The sequence below is a fragment of the Bidens hawaiensis genome, unplaced genomic scaffold (assembly GCF_021521415.1).
Source record: "Bidens hawaiensis isolate Kalapana, Puna unplaced genomic scaffold, B.hawaiensis_p1.1 tig00017353_1, whole genome shotgun sequence".
NCBI classification, from domain to species: domain Eukaryota; kingdom Viridiplantae; phylum Streptophyta; class Magnoliopsida; order Asterales; family Asteraceae; genus Bidens; species Bidens hawaiensis.
Genome location: NW_027492628.1, coordinates 341,652 through 366,856, shown reverse-complemented (window position 1 = coordinate 366,856; position 25,205 = coordinate 341,652). Strand labels below are relative to the sequence as shown.

General features: G+C 41.2%; 1 protein-coding gene and 2 pseudogenes across 3 annotated transcripts; 2 read left to right on the top strand and 1 right to left on the bottom strand.

Moving 5' to 3' along the window:
• The first annotated feature begins 3,825 nt into the window (after window positions 1–3,825).
• LOC143553698 (putative serine/threonine-protein kinase) lies at window positions 3,826–7,202 on the top strand. The gene is made up of 6 exons (XM_077043633.1): window positions 3,826–4,183; window positions 4,273–4,388; window positions 5,880–6,096; window positions 6,179–6,416; window positions 6,495–6,645; window positions 6,720–7,202. The coding sequence occupies exons 1-6, from the start codon at window positions 4,105–4,107 to the stop codon at window positions 6,996–6,998; spliced, it is 1,080 nt and encodes a 359-aa protein (XP_076899748.1). The 5' UTR covers window positions 3,826–4,104; the 3' UTR covers window positions 6,999–7,202.
• Window positions 7,203–10,462: 3,260 nt separating this feature from the next.
• Window positions 10,463–12,599, top strand: LOC143553697 (aquaporin PIP2-2-like; annotated as a pseudogene). The gene is made up of 4 exons (XR_013138877.1): window positions 10,463–10,974; window positions 11,772–12,067; window positions 12,143–12,283; window positions 12,368–12,599. The product of XR_013138877.1 is annotated as an aquaporin PIP2-2-like (transcript).
• Window positions 12,600–13,245: 646 nt separating this feature from the next.
• LOC143553721 (aquaporin PIP2-4-like) lies at window positions 13,246–14,655 on the bottom strand (annotated as a pseudogene). The gene is made up of 4 exons (XR_013138884.1): window positions 14,352–14,655; window positions 13,826–14,116; window positions 13,441–13,581; window positions 13,246–13,359 (listed from the first exon to the last, which is right to left on the bottom strand). The product of XR_013138884.1 is annotated as an aquaporin PIP2-4-like (transcript).
• Window positions 14,656–25,205: the final 10,550 nt, after the last annotated feature.

Here is a 25,205-nt window from a genome sequence, read left to right as displayed (position 1 = left end):
AATAAAATTCTCAAAATTCTGGGGGAACTCGCCTATTGAGGTTGATTGGGTAAACTCGGAGGGCAGGTCAGGGGGGATTGCCTGTCTTTGGGACCCTGGAATTTTTTCAAGAATAGACACAATTAAAGACCGCTATTTCCTTTTAATATGCGGTACAGTTAAAGGGGTTAGTGAGCGGGTTCATGTGATAAATGTATATGCTCGGCAAAAAGGGTTTTATGGGAACAACTCAAAGATTTAAAAGTATCACGTGAGGGTGTTTGGATCTTTCTCGGTGACTTTAATCAAGTATGATCGGCGGAAGAAAGAAGAAACTGCATTTTTGATTCTACACAGGCTGCTGATTTCAACTCTTTCATTTACGATACAAACCTCTCCGAGTATATCATGAACGGTTTTAAATTCACAAGATGGCTCGATGGGGATAACAAGCTAAGCAAATTGGACCAGATGCTAGTATGTGATAAGTTTTGGGGGCTTTGGCCAACCGCCACTCTACGTGCTCTCCCGAAAAATCTCTCGGATCACTGTCCTCTACTTCTGAGCACCACGTCTTCAAATTACGGTCCCATTCCTTTTAATTTTTTTAATGCTTGGCTTCACAAACCTGGTCTAGACAACGTTGTTCGTTCCTCTGTCAGTTCCTTTACTTTTGTAGGCGCTCCGGACGTAGCTTTGGCTGGAAAACTAAGATGCATTAAAGAAGCAATTAAAGAATGGAACAAGACAACTAAACAAGTGGAGGATGCAAATCTTACCAACTCCATGGCTGCCCTAGAAAGACTGGATCTACTAAGTGAAACCCACGACTTGTCTAACGCTGAAGCAACTGAATACACCGAGCACAAAAACATAGTGGCTACGATCAATGACAACCGAATGAAAAAACTCCAACAAAAATCAAGGGTCAAATGGGCCGTGGAAGGGGATGAAAACTCAGCTTTTTTCCATGGATTTATAAATAGTCGAGTGGCAAAAAGCAGGTTGAATGGTCTCATGATTGATGGAGCTTGGTGTGCTGAACCGTCTCGGGTGAAGAACGAGGTCAAGGATTTTTTCGAGCTCAAATTTAGTGAGCCGGTTTAATCACGGCCAACTTTCACATGTCATCACGTTAAAAAACTATCGGGAGAGCAAGGTTCTTTCCTTATATCTCCGTTCTCTCTTGATGAAGTTAAAAATGCGGTGTGGGATTGTGGCGGGGACAAAGCCCCGGGGCCTGATGGTTTTACATTCACTTTCATAAAGCACTATTGGGATCTCTTTGGAGATGATTTTTTCAAGATCATGTTACGCTTTCATGATACCGGGAAAAATTCTAAAGGTTGTAGCTCTTCTTTCATTACCTTAATCCCTAAAGTAAACGATCCAGAAAGCTTAAACGACTTCCGTCCTATTAATCTTATCGGGTGTATCAGCAAAGTTATTTCCAAGGTCCTCGCCAATCGACTGAAAAAGGTTATAGGCACTGTTATATCGGAAGAGCAATCAGCGTATCTATCTGATCGCAACATCTTGGATGGACCATTAATTGCAAACGAAATTATCTCCTGGGTCAAACGCTCCAAATCTCGTGCCTTCTTCTTCAAAATAGACTTCGAAAAGGCTTTTGACACCATAAATTGGAACTTTATTGATATGGTTTTCCAACAAATGAACTTCCCTACCTTATGGAGATGCTGGATTCAAGGAATATTCGCCTCAACGCGTGCCTCGGTTTTGGTTAACGGGTCCCCCACTCTTGAGTTCCAATGCTATAGGGGGTAAGGCAAGGCGACCCGTTATCACCATTTATCTTCATACTGGCCATGGAAGCTCTTTCAAGCTTCTTGAATAGTGCAACTTCGGCGGGCATTTTTAACGGGATTTCACTTCCAAACGGAGGTCCGAAGGTGTCGCATCTTGTATTTGCAGATGATGTAATGTTTTTGGGCACATGGGAGGAGACAGATCTAATTAATATTAGACGACTTATGAATTGTTTTTTCCTCGTGTCGGGCCTTAAAATAAACCTAAATAAGTCATGCCTTTATGGTGTGAAGACATCTCTGGAGGAAAATAAAAGCATGGCCGATCTAATTGGATGCAAGTATGGCTCTCTTCCGTTCATGTATTTAGGACTAAAGGTTGGGGGTAATATGAATCGGTATAATAATTGGGCCCCAGTTATCGATACTTTTGAAGCGCGGCTTTCTCTGTGGAAGGCTACCAGTTTATCCATTGGGGGTAGAACCACTTTAATTAAATCGGTTCTAAACTCTTTACCAATTTACTACTTTTCTCTCTATCAAGCACCTGGGAATGTCATTAACAAACTTGAAGGCATGAGACGTAAATTTTTATGGGGAGACACGGACGGAAGGAGGAGGATGCATTGGGTTCGTTGGGATATTATCACTCAACCGGTGGATGATGGGGGGCTCGGACTGGGATCTCTCCAAGACATTAATTCAAGCTTGCTTGCAAAATGGGTGTGGAGGTACAAAACGGAACCGAACAGGCTTTGGAGAGTGATTGTAAGGAGCATTCATTTTAATCCGAAACATGGAAACTTCATCCCATAAAAAAAAGGCCTCTCTAGTGTCTGGAGTAACATTTGCAAAAAAGAAGTGTCAATGAGTAACAAGAACATCAACCTAAGCCTGCTTACTAAAAGTATTGTGGGTAACGGGTCCAATACTCAGTTTTGGACTGATGTGTAGGCTTCTACAGTACCGTTTAAAATTCTTTTTCCAGCTCTCTTCCTGTTGGAAAAGTTTAAAGGTTGCACTGTACGAGATAGATTTAGTGCTTCTGACGCGAGTGTCTCCAACATTCCTAAATGGTGTTGGTACCGTCAACCATCTACTCCGCAGGAAATTGAGGAACTTGCCGAGCTCAGTAATCTCATTTCTCAAACGACCCTGACAGGTTTACTCGATAAATGGCAGTGGATGTCAGGTAACTCGGGTGATTTTTCAGTCAAGGAAATCAAGAAATTAATTCATGACTCCATGCAACAACCTCAGGGTCATACAATCAAATACATGTGGAATAAATGGGTGGCCACGTAAGGTAAACATTTTCGGGTGGCGAATGAATCTCGATCGTCTTCCAACAAGAACGACACTTGAGAGGAGAAACATCAGTGTGTCCTCCTTATGTTGCCCACTATGTGGCGACCGGGATGAGAACGTGGAACACATCTTCACTTCTTGTTATGTTAGCACTTTGGTGTGGCAAATGGTCTCTAGTTGGCTCTTGATTCCTCCTATATATGCTTTCTCTGTTCATGATCTTTTGCAGGTACATTATAATAACCCCGGCTCGGTTACGATGACGAAAATGGTGCAGGCAATCATTCTTATATCTTGCTGGAATATTTGGAGGATGCGGAATAACGTGGTATTCTCTAGTTATCGGGTAGACATCGGGAAACTTTTGGCGGAAATCAAAACATCAAGTTTTCTTTGGATCAGGAATCGGGCGAAGATGCATGCACTCGACTGGGAACATTGGTGTACTTTCAATATTTTGTAATTTATGTTAAAGGGGTCCTCGGGTACGGTTTGGGACTGCATCAAAAACACAACGGAGTGAAAACCGGTGGCGCGGCCTCCGTGTGTGGGGGATTTTCTTGCACCTTCTTAAGGTAATTGGTGCAAGTTTTTTCATCCCTTTTGCGATCCTAGCAGTCACGTCTTCGGGTGGAATCTAGTATCGTTATGATGTTGTTGATTCTAGATTTTGGGTGTACTTTTGTATATACTCTGGCCATTTGCTTCTTGCTTTTGTTTTTTTTTTTTTATAAAACTTAGCTGTTCAAAAAATAAAAAATAAAAAAGTCAAATAATGGGAGATGCCAATTAAATGCGTATCAACTCAAGCAACTTGTATTAAATAATGAATAAATATATACTTAAATCATAATCAACTGGTTGCTTGGTCTATGATCTGCAGCCAAATACGTTCTACCATTTTATTTTTCTTTATTCAAAGTCTTCTCAGGGGGTCAATCACTATTCTTTGACACCTTTATATCATCTTGTCTTTCTTACAACACTTCCAAACATATTTTTAATCTCCCATAACCTGTCAAATATTGGTGATAAACTTAAGGCATTCATGATGTTTTTATTCACATGTTCGCAATGTTTCCGCTCGAATTCAAATGACAAGTTGGTGATCCATAAGAATGATAAAGGTGAGTAGCATTAGTTTCATATTATTTTTTTTTCTTGAATCAAGATGAATGATTATGGTTATGAATGATGAAATTGTGAAATATTATAGATGGAGAAATGGCTACAAAATTCAGCCTATTTTCATATCATGAGTTGATGATTGCTAGTGATGGTTTCAGTTCCAAGAACAAAGTTGGAGAAGGAGGATTTGGGGCTGTTTACAAGGTCACTTTAATTCATTTTTATATATGATTCACTTGTCAAAATCCTGTTTTTTTTATATATAAAGCTAAAATCCAATTTGGTTTTTTGTTACCAACAAATTAATCCTGACACATCCATTAAGTTGTTATTTTTTTAATAAAGATATTTTACACTTATTTTTCTAAGATTCAACTCAAATATTCTATTTGCTTTATTTTCTTGTGAATTATGTTATATCTATCTTCTTTTGCTATTGTATGATTGTATCTAGCTTTTATGTTTTCATTTTTTTTATTTTATTAATCTGGTGGTGATATTAAATTACTTTTGCATAGATTTTGTATCTATTGTTTCTACTTATGTTTTTATTTAAGTTGATACAAACAATTTTTAATTTTTTTTTTGTATTTGTTAATATATATGCATGTAATTACATACAATAATATGAAATGACAATAGTCAAGAAATAAAATAAAAAAATATGATAGAAATCAAAATATAAGGAAAACCTAAAAAATAAAAATATGAAATGTTTCACTAAATGAGTTTTTTTTTTCTGTGCCCATGATGGCAAACTTTTCATTCTCTCTCCTCATCACGTCCTTTGTGTCCATCGAAAGGTGCCCAAGACCAACTTATATAGAGATCTCCTTAAGAGACTAAGAGTGCTTGAAGGGAAGAGGTCCACTACATCATTGAGTCGTACACTACTCATTAGTTAGGGTGTCTACAAAGCAAGAAGGTCAAAAGGCCCTAGTAACTACTAACTACCACAAGAATAGTTACTTTTATCTTTTTACCTAAAAGACGACGATCCACACACACACCACACACACACACACACACACTAGCTTTCCACATGGACCATATCCTCCACTCTCTTCCACTCCTACATTTGTGGGCTTCAAAAGTCTCATCAAAGATGGTCTTACTCGTTAACACTAATTTCACAGTCGGACTGGATAGACGAATATCAAACCAAGAATTGGGCAAGGAGCCGATATGGTTAAGCCTATTTAACCATTTCCCATTTATACCAACGAGTTTACTGGTTGGACATGTGAACTTATTAAAGCAGGTTTATTGGTTGGGCATGTGAACTGATTAAACCAGACCAGATGGTTAGACTAAACTTACAACTTTTTTTTATCTTTTTTTTCAAAATCTAATTTTATGATTTGTTTATCACTCGAGACTTCATATATATTTATTTACGTTTTAATATTTAATTAGAATTGTAAATCCACATCAAATATCTGTATATTATGTTATATATATAAATTTTATGTTATTTATAATGTTATCCATTTCAAGTAAAGCAATCAATTCATTATCTGGCATATGAATGATACCTCCACGAAAAAAGTATATAAAGCATATGCATAACGGAGTTGTACCATAAGCCTTAAGAAATTTATGTATGACTTTACTTTGTGTATAGTATAAATCATCTCCCTGTTACAAACGATTTACTTATACCTTATAGTTTTAATATGTCTTGACAAGTTACAGGGTCGACTCAATGACGGGACAATCGTGGCGATAAAAGTGCTATCCATTGAACTCGAATCAATGAGAGGCGAACGTGAATTCATATCCGAAATCGCGGCATTATGTGATGTTCAACACGAAAATCTTGTAAATCTACACGGGTGTTGCGTTGAAGGAGCCAAAAGATGTTTGGTGTACGATTATATGGAATACAACAGCCTTGCATACCGCTTTCTAGGTATGAATTACCAATGTAAAACATGTTTTTTATGGTGTAGTGACAATTAATAATTGACTACTTTTGTTTGTTTGATGTATAGGTTGTGACCAAAATAGATATAGTTTTAGTTGGACAAGGAGGAAGAATGTTTCATTAGGAGTGGCTAAAGCATTAGCATATCTTCATGAAGAGAAAACCCCTCATATAGTTCATAGAGATATCAAAGCAAGCAATGTGCTTCTTGATCACAATTTCAATCCCAAAGTTGCGGATTTCGGACTTGCAAGATTATTTCATGATGACACGTCTCATATTAGCACGCGTGTTGCGGGTACATTGTAAGCCCAAAATATAAATGTCTTGTTCTTTTAATTTTTTGTTTCTTGTAAAATGTCACTAACATATGTTGTTTCAAGAGGGTATCTATCACCAGAGTATGCTATTACTGGGCGTTTGACTAGAAAATCAGATGTTTATAGCTTTGGGGTACTGCTTCTAGAAATAATAACAGGACGGTCAATTGTTGAGTTTGATATAGAGCGTGGAGAACATTTCTTGGTTGATAAGGTAAGCTCAAATTTTGGTTTAATTAATGTGCTCAATGTGTTTATGATTTATGCAAATATGTTTGTGGCATGTAGGCATGGGATATGTATAATTGTGACCGTTTGGTGGAGCTAGTGGACCCGGTGTTGTTGAAAGGTGACGATGAGAGGCTAAGAGACGAAGCAGTGTGGTTCATGAAGGTTGGGTTACTATGTGTTCAAGAAGCCACAAAGCTTAGGCCTCGAATGTCTATAGTCATTAAGATGTTAAGTGATGAAACGAGTGTTGAAGGAGTGACGATTTCGAAACCGGGGTTCTTGGCTGATCTTATGGATGTTAAACTTGATAAGAAAAATTCCACTAAAAGTTTTTGATGGTTAGTTTAGTCATTCATGTCTAGTTTTGATACTAACATATATAAAGCATAATAATGTATGTAAATGATACAGAGAGTTTTGATACTAACATAATAATGCTTGTAATTAATATCTTATGTTTCTATTCGAGACGGTTTGCTTGAATTAACGATCTTGTAAAGATGGACGAGTCAAAATGCGGTTTTCTTCGAGACGCTTTGCTTGTTAGCATCTTATTTTGAAAGACTTTATCGTTTGTTATTGTGTTGGAAAGTGGCAAGTTTATCTTGTCAAGACATGAGTCCGAACGCTATGTTGAATGTGCGACCGACACTAGGCAGGTACCTGCGCAGGTGAGGCGTCGGTCAGTCCTAGAAATGGCGGGTGTTTTTATTGGTTTTGGTTATTCATGTAATGGGGTTTTGGTTATTGATGTGATGGCGTGTTTAAGTTAAATTTGGATGTCTTGTTTAATAATGAATCTGTTTACATGCCTTCTACAAATTCTAGTAGAATTAAAAATAAATATAAAATGTAGCATGCAAAATTAGGGCATGTTCACTACAAAAGATTAAATTAAAATGCATGTCTAAAATGAGTTCGACACCTGGTTTTGACATTATTAATGAAAAGTGCAACACATGTGACTTATCAATGACATATCTAGAAACATTTAAAGATGTTAACCAGGAAACCAAAGGATTAGAATTGATTCATAGTGATTTTCGTGATTACCACGGTACACCATAACTAGAAAATAAAAATTATGTAATTGCCTACACCCTAACTAGAAAATAAAAAAATATGTAATTACCTTTATGGTCTATTGTTTACATGCTAAAGATGAACCTCTTGATAATTATTAAATATATTAACAAAAGGTAGAGTTACATCAAATGGGTTAATAAAAAAAATCTTTGTGGAGACCAAAGTGGTAGGAAGGCTCGGGTTCTCCAGTGAAGATTCAAGTTCGATCCCCACTTGTGTCACTTTGGATAAATATTGATAATAAAGGATTTGAGCTAGGCCTTGCGATGTTGTCAGTTCGAATCTCGAGCCCACCCGGGTTTAGTCCCCAACGTGTGTTACACTAGAAAGTTATGCTCTTGTGGTGACACAACGACTGCCAAGTGGCAGCCGACCGGTATGGTTTCCCGTGGAGCGCCCACGCCAAACTCTGAAGTCAGCGTGGGCCCGATTAAAATAACATGGTTGGCCGTAGTGGGGCAACGCGGCTTTCCAAAATTGAAGGAGTACGGCGGCCTAACCCATAAAGAAATTCGCTAGCGTGTGCCAGGTAAAGATAAGACTGTGTTAGCATGTTATCTTTTAAATAGAGTTCCACATAATAGGAACAAAACTACAGCATATGAACTTTTGTACAAGAAGCCACCAAACTTAAGTTATCTTACAGTTTGGGGACGTAGAGCTGTTGTAAGACTTCTGAATCACGAAGAATAACTTTGGGTGAAAGAGGTACAGAATGTATATATAATCATTGGTTATGATAACTTTTCAAGACTTATAGGTTTTATGTGTTGAACTCTATAAACATTTCATAGAGCCAAAAGATGGAATCTTTGATTAAGTAAGATTACTTCTGTACATAAACTAAAGTACATGAGGCACGGTTTGAAGATTTCAAAAACCATTAAGGCCACTTGTAGTGGAGCGACAAATGCTCACAAACAGGGTGATTTTGCAGGTGAACACCCCCCGTGTGATAAACGGGGCGATAGGGGGGGGGGGGTATTTTGTAGGTGGAGATTTTGTAAGAATATTATTATTATATTGTGTTGTGTACGGTATATATAGATTTTTCAAGAATATTATTATTATTATATTGTGTTGTGTGTGATATATATATATTTGGCTACAGCATCACTGCAACGCTTAAATAAAAACTCATTCTTTGTTGACTGGGCGTCACATGACACAAAACACTTCATTTCGTAACCCATCCACTACGCATAGCCTAACAACTCAATGAATATTGAAGATGTACCGTCCATTAGCTCTGAGCCGAGAAAAGCACAAGTATACGAAAGAATTTTGGTGATGATTTTTCAACTTTGGTTAGTTAAGTGGTCAACGAATGAATTGAATCTCAATATCAATATTGTTAACACAATTAATCTTAAATCTCTTCTACATAATCAATGATGAGTCTACGATATAAGTTGGTTTTTAACTTTTCTAATCATTCATCTTTGTTCTTTGTAATCATTAGTTTGTTCAATCGCGTGACATATGAACTAATTGATTATTATTTATTTTTATTTTACTAAAACTATACCATTGTTGGCAAGATGATTACGGGCCGAAGCCCCGATGACTCTGATGCTCAAGTCACTTAACATATAAACATATATATGAGAGGAAAACCATGGTTCAGTAAGTGAGATAATATATAGGTGTGACTGTAATGAGCTAGAGATTTTCTTATCTATAGATGAGTTTTCTTAAATAATATATATATATAATTTTTTCAGAATTGGCATATAAACAAATATTGTGTTGTATTAAGAAACAATTGAATTTATTAAGCAAATATATATGATTGAACGCTATAAAGAGAATTAAATGAAAATAAGAAACAATCGACATTAATAAATAGAAGAAAGTGTAGCCAACTAGCCATAGAGGAACCAGTTATGGAAATAGGGTTTCTTTTAATTATTATAATTTTTTCATCAAAATCACTCTCACAAAGAAGAAAGTGTAGCCAACTAGCCATAGAGGAACCAGTTATGGAATAATCAAAAGAATCAAGTTGATAACGGTTATTTGTAGGAATTATATCGATTATTTGATATTATAAACAAATTATATGGATATGCAGATTTACATAAATACCCTTTATTTTAAATTAAAAACTATTTCATGTGTAATTAATTTATTGGTTCCTATTATTCTTAGAAAACTATTTATTCTTATTTAAACCCTCCTCTCTCTCTCTCTATATATATATATATATTTATATATACCCCTTCATTAGAGGTGGGCAAAAATTTCAGTTTACATCAACTATTAAATCATTCACATGATTTCATATAAATTTTACACTAATCATTATAAAAATTAATATATTTGCATTAGTTTTTACCAATCAATAGTTTCTTTTGTCTTTTACTTTTATTATTATTTCCTTTTCTTAATCATCCTATCACACATGATTAATTAATTAATTAATTACATAGTTAATTAATCAGATAAATTTCTGATTCATATTAAGATAGCCACCTTATTTTTGTCTTTAAACTTAACTTTTCCTGTTTTAATAGTATCTTTAATTGATTTATACATATAATATTGTAACAAATGAATTCTATGTCACACATGTTTTTAAATATAATTCATTAGAAAAAGCGTTTTTGTTTTATAAATGAGACAAAAATTATAAGTTGTTTAATATTGATAATAAGCGGTTTTACAAGAAAATAATCCACATCACACGTTATACAAATAACCACTCCATTAAATAATTGATTTATTTAATCCATGAGTTACTTGATTCTGACCAAAATCAACGAAACTTTGATACGTTTATAGTCTCAACTTCACACTCTTTCTTTATTGTATCAATTTCACACTCGTCGTACCCATATAAGTAATTCTACTTAGTTTCCATTTTCATCATCCAATATCTCTCACGAAAACAAGCAAGCTTCAAGAAGAATAGATAATGAGCAACGACGTTGAGGCGGGTGACCATGGGCACCGTGCAAAAGATTACCGTGATCCTCCGCCTGCCGCCTTTTTTGACCCCGAGGAACTCACCAAATGGTCATTTTACAGAGCCATCATTGCTGAATTCATCGCCACCCTCATCTTTCTTTACATAGGTGTCCTGACTGTTATTGGGTACAAATCCCACACTGACCCCGCCCATGGTTTCGACCAATGTGGTGGTGTTGTGTTGGCCCTCTTGGAATCTCATGGGCCTTCGGTGGCATGATCTTTGTCCTCGTCTATTGCACCGCTGGCATATCAGGTTAGTAACTTAATTTTATAGAATAATGAAATTTTCTACTATATAAGTACAAATAACAAAGAAATTAAAACAAATCATGTCTAATTATAAAAATGATATTATATTAAACCCTAATAACTTAGTTTTACATAGAATTATGAGATACCAACTTTTTAAAGAATTACAATGAGAACAAAGAAAGAAAACCAAATTAAATCATAACATATCGTTTGCCAATGGCCTCCTTGCCTAGTGGCATAATGTGTTTATGCCCATCAGAGTAGCGTGACTTCGAGTCTCACAAAGTATACGTTAGGTGGATTTTAGGAGTAGATTAAAGTGGGTGTGTGTGTCGTTCAAGCTGATACGAACAAAAATTAAGAATACAGATACTAGCGCACTTTGACTAACTATCGAACAATAGATTACAAATGTACAAAATGACCGACCCAGTAGTTTCACATCAACGCTATCTAACCAACATAAAACGTATGGCACCTTGAAAGTACGCACGACTTCAATTCATGACAACTTTAATCGTTCATGCCGTAACTCTAATGACTAACTTAACCTTGTAGTTAAAAAAACATAATAATACTAATATAGTATAACACACACTTATACTTGATGAGTTCATGAGATATCCTAAGTCTTTTTATGTTTAAATTCAATATTGTCTAATTATGATAACATTATTACAGTAAACCTTGATAATTTATATCTTCATGAATCAAGTAAACTTCCTCCCCACATTTGACTTAATTAATTTGATACTAACGCTCTATTGGTTACGTTGTCACGATAAATTGAACTTGCAGGAGGACACATCAACCCTGCAGTGACATTTGGGTTGTTTTTGGCTAGGAAGGTGACGCTCCCTAGGGCGTTCATGTACATGGTGGCTCAATGCTTGGGTGCCATATGCGGGTGTGGTTTGGCTAAATCTTTCCAAAAGACTTACTATAACGCGTATGGTGGTGGTACCAACACACTCTCAGATGGATATAGCAAAGGCACCGGCTTAGGTGCTGAAATCATCGGCACATTTGTCCTTGTATACACCGTATTCTCAGCCACTGATCCCAAGAGAAACGCACGAGATTCACATGTCCCCGTAAGTATTCCAACTTACTCTACATTATATATTATTCTTATGATTATTTATAATTTTATATATGTTTTGATTAAGGTTTTGGCACCTCTTCCTATCGGATTTTCTGTATTCGTGGTTCACTTGGCCACAATCCCAATCTCTGGTAGCGGAATCAACCCGGCTCGTAGTTTTGGTGCCACCGTCATATATGGGAAAGACAAAGCTTGGGACGATCAAGTAAGTTACATAGTATTAATATTATGTCTTGCACCATGTTAGTCAAGTAAGTTTAAATATGCTGACTATGTGAGCTTTTTGTAGTGGATATACTGGGTGGGACCGATGATTGGATCTGCCATTGCCGCCTTCTACCATCAGTATGTATTGCGAGCAGGCGCACTCAAAGCTCTTGCGTCCTTCAGGAGCAACACCTAGGATTGAGAGCATCAAGTTTAAAGTAATTTCCATGTTTGTTTGAAGAGATTATACAAATTTGCTTGGTTGTCTAGTATTCTACAAGAGCCTATACTTTCAAATCCCTTAACCTATTTTTCTTTTTAATATCTATTAAGTCAAGCCATGTGATTTTACTTGTGGATTTAGTAGTGTATCTTTAAGTGATATATAGGGATGTAATTATGGTTCATGCATGATTCATTCACATGATGTTATAGTGGTGATATGTTAAACTAGCTAGATGAGAGTTTTCCTGATTCATCATAAGGCGATCTCATGGGAGTTTTTTCGATTACGAACCATATGAAAGTTTTAATGCTCCTAATAGTTTTCACTTTTTCGATTAAATTTTAATGCTCAAAACGTAGGGTTTGATTTTCTTTTAACAAAAAACCATCCAAAACTGTATCGTTTTGGCTAGTCATGACAACTCACTCAACCTAGTTGGTTCAATATAGTTTTCCAAAAATTAAACTTACTGATTCGGTTCATAAGTTCCTTCAAAAATGACTAACCCATACCGTGAGCACCCTAATGTATATAATTTAGAAGTGAAAGCATCAAAGATGACATTTATAATCCTCATTCATCAATTACAACAAACAAGAGAGATTAAAAAGTAAAGTCTTTTGGACACGTTATAAAAACAAGTGCCCCAAGACCATACATAATTCACACACATCAAACAAAGACATCTTAACAAATTTGTACAATTTTTTTTTATTTTTTAAAGCACTCAAAGCTTAAGCGTTGCTACTGAAGGAACCAAGACCTTTGGCTACGCCTGCTCTCAATACATATTGATGGTACAAGGCTGCGATAGCGGCTCCAATCATCGGTCCTACCCAGAATAACCACTACACCAAGTTCACAAAGTCAGTATATTAAGACAGACTTGATCAAGAAAAGTCTTACATGATATAAAAAACAAAACTTACTTGATCGTCCCAGGCTTTGTCTTTTCCGTACATCACTGCTGCACCAAAACTACGAGCTGGGTTGATTCCGGTGCCGGTGATTGGGATAGTGGCCAAGTGAACCATAAATACAGCAAATCCAATAGGGAGAGGTGCCAAAACCTTAAATCAAAACAATTATATACCGTTGGATGTAAAATATTAATATTTTTTCTTTATATTATTTTTAGAGTTAGAAGATATAGTTATATCATTTTACTTTATAGTTACTCTTATTGTGTCCCTATATATAGTTGAGTATTGAGTTAATTAATTAAGTGTGCATTTTCCTTAATACATAGTTATTCTTATGTAAATGTGTGTATGTGTGTATAAATTATAATGAAGTGTGATTAGCAGTACTTACGGGGACATGGGAATCGCGTGCATTTCTCTTGGGGTCTGTGGCCGAGAAGACAAACGAGGACGAATGTGCCGATGATTTCAGCACCCAAGCCTGTGCCTTTACTATATCCATCTGCAAGCTCGTTGGCACCACCTCCATAAGTATTGTAGTAAGTCTTCTGGAAAGCTTTAACCAGACTGCACTCACAAATGGCACCCAAGCATTAAGCCACGATGTACATGAACGCCCTAGGGAGCGTCACCTTCCTAGCCAAAAACAACCCAAATGTCACCGCAGGGTTAATGTGTCCTCCTGCAAAGTGAATTTATCGTCACAATATATCCGTTAGAACCTTAGTATCAAATTAATTAGTTAAATGTAGGGGACATTTTAATCCAACGAATATACATAAACTAGGGTTTTCTGAAATATCATTACCATAAACGATATGCATGGTTATTGTATCCATTGTACTCCTATAAATAGTTAACCAATATAAATAAATACTTTACGTCTTTTCATTATTATGAATAATTTAGTTATTGACCTGAGATGCCAGCGGTGCAATAGACGAGCACGAAGATCATGCCACCAAAGGCCCAAGCGATGCCAAGGATGCCAACACCACCACATTGGTCAGAGCTGTGGGCAGGGTCGGTTTGTGACTTGTAACCAATAACAGTCAAGACAGTGATGTAAAGGAAGAGAAGTGTGGCGATGAATTCAGCAATGATGGCTCGATAAAAGGACCATTTGGTTAGCTCCTCGGCATCAAATAGGTCAGCCGGTGGAGGGTCTTGGTAGTCTCTGGCGCCGTAGTCATGGCTGCCAACCTCAACGTCTTTGCCCATTACTTAATTACTCTTCTTAAGCTTAGTGTTAGAGTGATTGAAGTATTTGAGTAGTGGATATTGAGAAGAGGAGAAAGCAATTTATATGCGATTATTAATTATGTAACAAATAATTGCATATTGAGTTTGTACACATGTTAAACCGTCCATTCATTTTCGATCATCCAACAACTAATCTTTATGCCACCTGGATTCCACTAGCCAATCAGTGCTTAGAGTTGGTAACTGAGAATTGTTTTGCTAACCCAACCAATCATCTAATTAATAAGTAATTATTATTTATTAACATTATCTTTCACTTCATAGTTTTAAGACCACCGTCCACCATAATACAATCACAAGAATTTGTCACTTTATTAGGCAATTTGTTGTTTGTTCACTTGCAAATGCTAGTTAAAGCGTCAAGCCAATATAATGTTTGTGATTAAATTTTAACTCATATGTTGTGATTTAACTAAAATTTGAATAAAGCTAAAATAAAAATTAATGTGAGTGTGTTTTACGTGTTTGCGTATGATTGATGGAGAAGAGTGAACCTCACCTACTAAAAGAAGGGTAGAGCATTAGGCACCGACATTGGTAATGGTGGTGTTTTGCTTTGACGGTAGCTTAGGTTTTAAAAAAGGGTGAGGTGGCTTTTGGCGCCTCTCCACAACTACCGGCCTTAGATTTGAATGCTCATAATCACTGTGGCGGATCTAGACTAAAATCACTAGGGTAACGTTCAAATTGTTTTTTACCGTATTTCATGCAATGTAAAGGGAATTGTTTTCCGTATTTCATAGTCTAAAACTGTAGAGCTCGTTTTCCTCACACAACTAAGCCACTACGTGTGGTCTTAGAACACATAGAATATAACTATATTAGAGTTTGTAAAGATCAATGTGTTGATTACATGGTAGTTGAGTGAGCATGTGTGTAGCCTTGGAGGCATTTTTATAATCTTTATCGATGATCGGGAAAGGAACAATGGCCTGAAATAAGTCATATTTCCTTTGAAGGTAGGATCAACAAATCAATTTTATCTATTTTGTAACTATTTGTGGTTTTTGCATTAATCTTTTAGTCATTGTCTTCTTGATGTAGTTGATCAAACTCATCTAAAAAGTTAGCATGTATACATAACTAAAATGTTTAAACAAAACTGCAAAAGTATCAAATTTGATTTTATTTATTTATTCACCCTTACTTGAGGGTTGGAAAAACACTCATCCTTATATACAACAAACAGAAGATAATGAAAATTGAAGAGGTATGTCCCAGCAGAGCCCAGTGGGACCCGCAAGACTCACCTCAAAGAGGGACGTCTGCGCAGTTGAACCCGCAAGACTCACCTTCAACAGGGACGTCTGCGCAAAGGCTAAACTCGCAACTCGCCTTGAAGAGGGACGTCTGCGCAGAAACCAACTGGATCCGCAGGACCCACCATGCTCAGAGACGTGACGTCCTTACGCGCAGTACGCAAGCTGTTCCCGCAGGAAAAGCCTCCCAATGGTGAAGTACCCCGCCTGTCCCCGCAGCTGCGGATACAAGCCATCAGGGAAGGCTACCTGCGCAGCAAGGCTACACGCACAAGGCACTTAACTCTTAAATAATTCAGTAATGTCACCTGAAGAAGGAGTGAGCAAGCCGGGAACACTCCCGCCCAAAGCCGGGAATACTCCCGCCCAAATGAGCCAGTCCGTACGCTACTGGAGGACCTTTTGTACTGTACTTGACGAGGTATGGACAAAAGGTCTGACCAAAGCAGCGACAGCTCACTGTGACAAAGGAATAGTACACAGCCGGCCTGGTCACTATCAGCCGCTGCCTACTCACCAACCCCTGTCACTATTATCCGCTGCCTACTCACCAACCTGTCGTAGCACGTGCATAGCCTGCAGTTGGTGGAAAAGGAATAGTACACAGCCGGCCTGGTCCCTATCAGCCGCTGCCTACCCACCAACTGCCAGCATGGCATGTGCGTAGCCCACAGTTGGCAGAACAGGAATACTATTCAGCCGGCTGTACCTTCTTGGAAACCTACATTCGGCTATAAATACTCCAACACCTTGGAATGGTATGGACATTATCTTACATTATCTCATATCTCATATCTTGATATATTACCTGATATCTGCTCTAGTCATTCTCTTAATATACACTCATATTCAAGAGCAATCTAGTCTGATTCTCACGCCGGAGGGTGGTCACAAGGAGGCACCCCCCCATTCTCAGTGACGAGCTCACGGTGTCTGTTTTGCTGGTTATCAGAAGAACCATTTTCGCCGGATCTAACCCCTCGTGGGAAACATCTATTTAACCCCCAGATTATCCGTAATCAGCCCGGGGTCTATTAGTGTTTCTTCATTGGCGCCATCCGTGCATAAAAGCTAGAACTAATTCTCTCAGTTTTTTCAAAACCTCCGAAAAGATAGTTAACGTTACTCCGGTCCCCAGGCCAGGGAGTAACCAAGAAACCCCGGTAACCACAACCCCAGCTACTGGGGGTAACACCGGCGAATACACACACTTTACGAACACTACCCCGGTTACCCAAGCCGGGGCAAGTGCAGTAAATTTTACGAACACTACCCCGGTTACCCGAGTCGGGGCAAGTACAGTAAACAATCCTCCCCTGGGATTCATTGATATTCAGGTGGAAAGACAACAGACGAGGCACCCCCGCCAAACACTTGAACAAGTTAAAGCGTGGGCGGAAAAACGTCAAAGGGAATTCCAAGCTGAGTTGAATGAACGCATACGTTCACTCCAACAGGCTGACGAATTCGGAAGCACTCAACAGCTCAACATGAGCAATGAGTGCGAATACTTGGACGATGATTCGGAGGAATCCGACACCGACGTAAACCCTCGCCATAAGGCGAAAGGGAAGCGTAAGGACACGGACTTCCAACCGAGAAGGAATTTTGGAGAAACCTTCAAACCAAAAAACGCGGGTGGAAACCCACGTGACTTCTCTAAAACCTTCAGACCAACCGCTGCAAATGCGGGAACCTCCAAGTTTGCAAGGGACATTGCGGAAGCAATCGCCCCAAGAAGTGCCAAACAGATGTCCAACATCGGCACTTATGATGGTATATCCGACCCAGACGATCATTTGAACAGATTCATAGCGGGGGCAACCGTCAGCAACTGGACGGAACCCACGTGGTGTTATATGTTCCAGATGACGCTGGTTGGAGCAGCCAGAGCATGGTTTCGACCGTCTACCGGTCCACCACATCTACGATTGGGCAGACTTCCAACAGAAGTTTAGCCAACACTTCAGCCAACAAAGAAAGTATACCGAAGAGTAATGGACAATCCTCAATTGCATTCGAGAGGAAGATGAATCTTTGCTAGACTTCATCACTCATTTCAACTCAAAGAAGCTAAGTCTGGGTAGTATTAGCGAAGATCTTGTTCGCGCTGCTTTCATCCAGGGCACAAAAGACCCAGAGCTCATCCGCACCTTAACGGGTAAAGATGGCATGCCATCCACATGGGATGCCATCATAACAGCAGCTAAACGCTTCGCGGAAACGGAAAAGCAACTGGGTAGAGATCTTCCCCAGATCACAAACCTCTACACCCAGAAAACAAGAGAAAACAATGTCCTTACCGCCCGACTAAACAAAAAGAGGAAGCTAGGCATTTGGCAGTCAAGGGTAAACTTTGACACCTCATCCGGCTCGCACCCTCGGTTATGCGGAAAGGATAACATGCCGTCGTCAAACCGGAACTCCAGATGGACGCCACTCACCAAAAGCGTCACCGAGATATTCGACACCGAGAGACTCCCATGGCCAAAGGCTCCAATAATCCGAGAGCGTCACAACGCTGATCAGAGCAAATTCTGTGACTTCCACAGGACAAGAGGCCACAACACCGAGGAATGCGTAGACTTGAAGGATATCGTCGAAGCATTTGTCAGAGATGGGACGCTCACGCACCTCGTGGCGTAATGAACGCTGAGCAGGCTAATGCGTGTAGAACCCCAGTTGGGGAAAACACGAATAAAACTGCAGCTTCAATGTCGGAGACTACATACTGCGTAAACAACGAGATTCCGAACCAAGTGCATATCGGCTCGAAAGGCTTGATGACACACCCAAGAACATGGAAGGGAGCTCAATTACACAGTCTGCATGTAGATCAATTCCAAACTTGTAAAAGAAAAGGCCCAGAGCCACTTCTAATGGAAATGATTCTCCTTATCACATTGACGCTGATGGTCTTACATTTATACTTAATGAACTTTCCATACTGATATGCCGGTCTTCACCGCATACATAAGTGGGAAAACAAGTCGTTGCATGTGGAAGGCGGCAAAACCCGCATAAACACAAAACGACAAATTTTTAAAGAAATTATAAGGAAAGCCTTCACGCAGGTCAGTCATAAGTAAAGTTTGATCATCCTACTAAATGAAAGTGCCGGTCCTAACCGCACAAATCATGATAGAGGATACCGAACTAACCTATTGACAACCGCGCGTCGAACGGTTCATTTATTCAAAACACTGATATGCCGGTTTTCACCGCATAAATAAGTGTGAAGAAATCGTTGCGTGTGGAAGGCGGCAAAACCCGCATAAACACAAAAAACGGCAAACCTTCACGCAGGTCAGTCATAGGTGAGTTTCGGTCATCCCACTAAATGAAAGTGCCGGGCCTAACCGCAAAAATCATGAGAGGGAACTGAACTTTAACCTATTGACAACCGCGCGTCGAACGGTTAACTTATTCAGAACACTTAGAAAATATCTTCAAGGAAAAAATGAGGAAAACCTCCACGCAGGTCAGATGTAGGTAAAGTTTAGCCATCCTACTAAGTGCAAGTGACGGTCTTACCCGCACAATCACGAAAGAGGAAGCAAAACTTTAACCTATTATCTGCCACGTTGATAGGTTAACTTATTCAAAGTACTTAAGAAATTGCTAAGTTAAACTAAAGTATGCACAAGCGAATCATACATTGTTTATGCGGCAAAACAAGTGCCAAATTAAACTATAATATGCATGAGCAAGTCGTACAACGTTTATAAAGCAAGAGTGACGGTCCTACCCGCACAAAATATTTACATTCCATAAATATTCAAGTATTACAAGAATGGCTGGGTATCTACCCGCCTACAAGAGTGTAAATCTATACAAAAACATAAACCTATCCTAACAGTGGGAAGGGATCTAAAGGTTCAAGCTTCAGGACCCCTCCCTCCAAACCCACTTGTACCCGCACCATCAGTTGGCTGTGGCGGTTCAAGGAAGGTCTTGAGAATGGTTAACCCATCATCAGCAGCAGCAACTTCGTTCACCTTCTCCACCACAGGATGCGGGAAGGCAGCATACTGGTTCACTGCTTGGTCATAAGCAGCTTCAGTATCCACATCATATAAAGGGAAGTTGGAAGGCGGGATGCCCTTCTCAACGAACCCTAGACCAAGCAGGAAGCCGGCCTTTTCCCCATCCTCATGAGAAGTGTTGAGGGCTGCGCTCATGGCATCGTCATTTGATGTGTCCGTGAAGACCCGATGCACAACCTACAAAACAAAATACAAGTATCAAAACCTTTTCTAAGTATAAAGAAAAGCGTGAAGACATTATGAAGCTAAGCTTACCTGCGACAACGCTTCTCGTAGAAGCCATTCCTTGGTAACCAGAGCCTCCTGGAGGGCAGCTTGAGCTTGGTTACGGGCGCGTTCGGCTTCACTTTTGTTAAGGTTGGCAAGCAACACTTCCTTAGCAGCAGCCTCTTCAACGCCCTTTAGCTTACGCTCAGTATGGTCAAGCATACCCCTCTGGTCCAAGATTTCTTGAAGCTTCTTGGCGTCTTCCATGGCCAAGGCGTCATGAGCCTGTTGGAGCCTCTCTAATTTGGCTTTGAGCTCCTCATTCTCGGTGCGTAGAGGCTCAGCAACAGCTTCAGCCCTGGTGGCCCTCTCAGTTGCGTTCCGAGCGGTTTCCTTAGCCAACCGAAGCTGTTCGTTAACAGCTTGGGCAGCCTTGGAACGGGCCTCGAGACGGGCCTGAACTTCAACCTCAAGGGCCTTGAAGGCCTTCTCCTTCTCCGCAGCAACAGCAGAGAGCCTCCTGTTCTCCTCTCGGACAGCCCGCGCCTGAGCTACTTCTTGGATCCGAGCTGCCTTTAACTTGTCGTTTTCACGACAAAGCAGCTCGACGCGCGGCTGCATCCGGGCTAGGAGAATCCGGAGCTTATTTGTCAACCTACCCTCCTGGTAGCTTGACATTGCTTCCCCCAGCGCCCCCCTTGGGGCGGCGTGGCGCGCCCACTCGACGCATTCTACAGGCGTCCGAAGGGTTGTTCCTCGGCGGATGTTCCATCGTGGAACATACACTTCATTGGAATCCGACACTGTAAAAGCAAAAAGCAGTTAGGAAAAGATGATAAGAAAAAAAAATATATAAATAATAAAAGGCCAAAATAACCCTACGCACCTGTAGGGTCGACGACAGGCCTGTAGCCGCCAAACCCATCACCCGAACCTAACGGATATCCATCCAAGAGGTCAGGCAGATGGGAAGGAGGCAGAGATTGGCTTGACGCCCCAACCCCGGACATACCTGAAGGACCGGCCGTAGTCGCCGGCGCCGGAGGAGGCATAGCGGAGGCCGCCGTGGTAGAAACCAACGGAGGTGAACTCACAACCGCGGCCGTGGCTGTGGAAGAATACACAGAAACACTCACCGCCGGCTCAGTGAAGGAATCAGTGAATATGGCACTGACAGCCGGCGGAGACGTCGTCACAGTTGGAACAGTTGGCTCAACCGGGTGAGCAACTGAACCAACAACTGAAGCAGGCGCAGTCGCCTGGGTCATCGCCTCAGGTAGGTTGACCAAACCTACCATCATGGGTCCGGAGGTGCTCCTCCCCGCTCCACCCTGGAATGCGGAAGCATCCACGCATGCACAAAGAAGATATATAAGTATAGTGGCGGAAAGTTATGCAGTTAAGATAAAGGAAGTACTTACGAGTCCTCTTGAGCTTAAAGGTGCGAATAGGCGGGGACGAACCCGATGGAGCCGGCCTCTTCACGCCGGTCACCGTCGTTGTACTAGGCTGCCCGGAGGTGACAGCTGTCTCAACCTCCGGAACAGTGGTCTCATCACCACCAGGGTTCCCCGCCACCTCTTCACTCTCGGTCTCCGACTCTGACCGATTCTCCTGATCGGCAGTGGAAGCAACCTTCGCCTTGCCCTTCCCGCCGGCAGCCTTCTTTTTCCTCGCGAAGAATGGACCATCTGCGGATTCCTCATCAGAAGATGACAAGATTAGAGGAATTCCAGCAGAGGTTTGAGCATTGACAGGTCGAGGGTTAAATAACTCCTTACCTGGCCGCGTGGCGCTTAGAATCGGGTGGCCCGGCGGGTAGACCTCCACGAACCGATCCGCCGTTTGCTCAAGGATGGGCAACTCGTTCTCATCTAGAGCACGAGTACCCATCCTAGCGGGACCATCACTCTCCCGCGGCTGCAGGAGAGACTGCAAGTCGTTTCCCTCTGAAAACAAAAAGAAAAAACGGTTAGAACAAAAACCCTAAATTAACGGATAATATGAAGCATACCGTAAGGGACAGAGTTCAAACCGTATTCGAGGACGATGGGAATCTGTGACGCCTCCTTCCACACCCGGCTCATCCCGAGCATCACCATCCCGGACTCCGCAAAGCGGTAAACCGGAGACTGGATCCGGGAAACCTTGGAGAACCATTCCGCCTCCTGGTAATTGAAGGCGTGAAGGTTCGGGAGAGCTCTCCCGTTCTTGAACGTCATCGCTATGGGGATGACGCGAGCGGAGATATAGAAGAACTCCCGCTTCCAAGATCGAAGACTGCGCTCGGTTGTGCAGATCTTCAAACCCTTGATCCGATTGACCATGGTATACCACCCCTGGATGCACCTCCAGGAATAGAAGGTCATCAGGCGGTCAACATGGGGCTCCACACCCAGAATGAGACACACCCACTCGAAATGACGGATCTTGGCGATCGCCATTGGGTGTACCTCAGTCAGATGCACACCGTGTCTCTCCAGAACACGGTATACAAACTTCGTCAATGGGAACCTGAGATTCCCATAGACGAAGAATGCAGCGTACACCCCTATCTTGCCCTTGGGGGCATCGTACACCGTCTGATGAGATGCAGGAAACTCAGGCTCGAAAGGCTCGAGCATGAACTTCCTGACGACGTACTGATAGAGGTCGACCGGAAGAGCACACTGGCACTCGCCAGCAGTACTCTTGTCATCCTTGTCCGACGTGGACGACAGATTCTCGAGGTATGCATCGGACTCCTCGACAGTAACCTCAGGATCATGAGAAGACATGTTTGGGATGTAAAGAAGAACGATTTCAGGAGAATGCTTGACGGAAACGATAGAGTATTCGCCGGAAATCGTTTAGAAGAAGAAGAGAGAAGTGAAAGTGTGGATTAAGCTGCACCCTCTCCCCCTTTATATACTCATCGCAATGAATGCGATGAATTTAATGCGGAGGAGAGAGGAAAACGCAGGTCAAATGAAACTATGACACGTGGAAAAAGCAAGCTGGCAACAGCTGTTGACAGGACGCGTGCCGTAAACTTCGCGGCCACGCGCCCGAAAACTCGCGCCCACGCGCCTGAAAAAGCGTTTGGAATGACCATATACTGTCACGTCGCCATAACTTCCTGCACGTCCTGACACTGTCAGAAGAAACCGTCGGACGACGTTTCAACAGTTTGGACTGTTCTTATCCTTTCGCCAACTCTTCGAATTTCAAAAAGATTCAAAAAGATTCAAAAGTAAGCGGGACTATACCCCTTACCTTGGCAACCAAGTAACTACAAGACAGGTGCGAGTACAGTGTTAAGGCAAAACCCTTCACATACTTAGCACCCGCAGGGAATTGAAGCCAGGAATACATTGGAAGTAAAGTAACTATAAGACGAGTGCGGGTACAGTGTCAAGGCGAAACCCTTCACATACCTAGAACTCCGCAGGGAATTGAAACCAAGAAGGATCTTCTGGGCCATACTTGCGGAAACGGGAATAACATCCCCGCTTAGCGGGAACGTCGAGAACTAGATTGAAGCTCCAAGATGGAATTGGTTGTTTTAACATAATTGATCACTATGTTCAAAACTACCAAAACCTCATGGAGAATCTACACAAGTGGAACTCAACGCTCCTGACTTGCGAGGAGGTTACAGACCTACCCGCATCATACCCAAAGATCAAGCAGAAAAGTCGGGAATTTCTGCACGTGACATTAGGACTTCCGCGGGAAGAATCCCCACGGAAAACCTTAAAACTAAACCCTTTTCAAAACCCTTTGCTTAAGTCCAAAAGTTCACCTCACTTATTAACAATTCATGAGAAGAACATTGGACTGGGGGGACTTGAAGAGGTAGGTCCCAGCAGAGCCCAGTTGGACCCGCAAGACTCACCTCAAAGAGGGACGTCTGCGCAGTTGAACCCGCAAGACTCACCTTCAACAGGGACGTCTGCGCAAAGGCTAAACTCGCAACTCACCTTGAAGAGGGACGTCTGCGCAGAAACCAACTGGATCCGCAGGACCCACCATGCTCAGAGACGTAACGTCCTTACGCGCAGTACGCAAGCTGTTCCCGCAGGAAAAGCCTCCCAATGGTGAAGTACCCCGCCTGTCCCCGCAGCTGCGGATACAAGCCATCAGTGAAGGCTACCTGCGCAGCAAGGCTACACGCACAAGGCACTTAACTCTTAAATAATTCAGTAATGTCACCTGAAGAAGGAGTGAGCAAGCCGGGAACACTCCCGCCCAAATGAGCCAGTCCGTACGCTACTGGAGGACCTTTTGTACTGTACCTGACGAGGTATGGACAAAAGGTCTGACCAAAGCTGCGACAGCTCACTGTGACAAAGGAATAGTACACAGCCGGCCTGGTCACTATCAGCCGCTGCCTACTCACCAACCCCTGTCACTATTAGCCGCTGCCTACTCACCAACCTGTCGTAGCACGTGCATAGCCTGCAGTTGGTGGAAAAGGAATAGTACACAGCCGGCCTGGTCCCTATCAGCCGCTGCCTACCCACCAACTGCCAGCATGGCATGTGCGTAGCCCACAGTTGGCAGAACAGGAATACTATTCAGCCGGCTGTACCTTCTTGGAAACCTACCTTCGGCTATAAATACTCCAACACCTTGGAATGGTATGGACATTATCTTACATTATCTCATATCTCATATCTTGATATATTACCTGATATCTGCTCTAGTCATTCTCTTAATATACACTCATATTCAAGAGCAATCTAGTCTGATTCTCACGCCGGAGGGTGGTCACAAGGAGGCACCCCCCCCCCCTTCTCAGTGACGAGCTCACGGTGTCTGTTTTGCAGGTTATCAGAAGAACCATCTTCGCCGGATCTAACCCCTCGTGGGAAACATCTATTTAACCCCCAGATTATCCGTAATCAGCCCGGGGTCGATTAGTGTTTCTTCAAAAATGAAATTCAGAAAAAAAAAGGCCAAAGGACTTAAAAGTAAAGTCTTTTGGACACGTTAAAAAAACCAAGTGCCACAA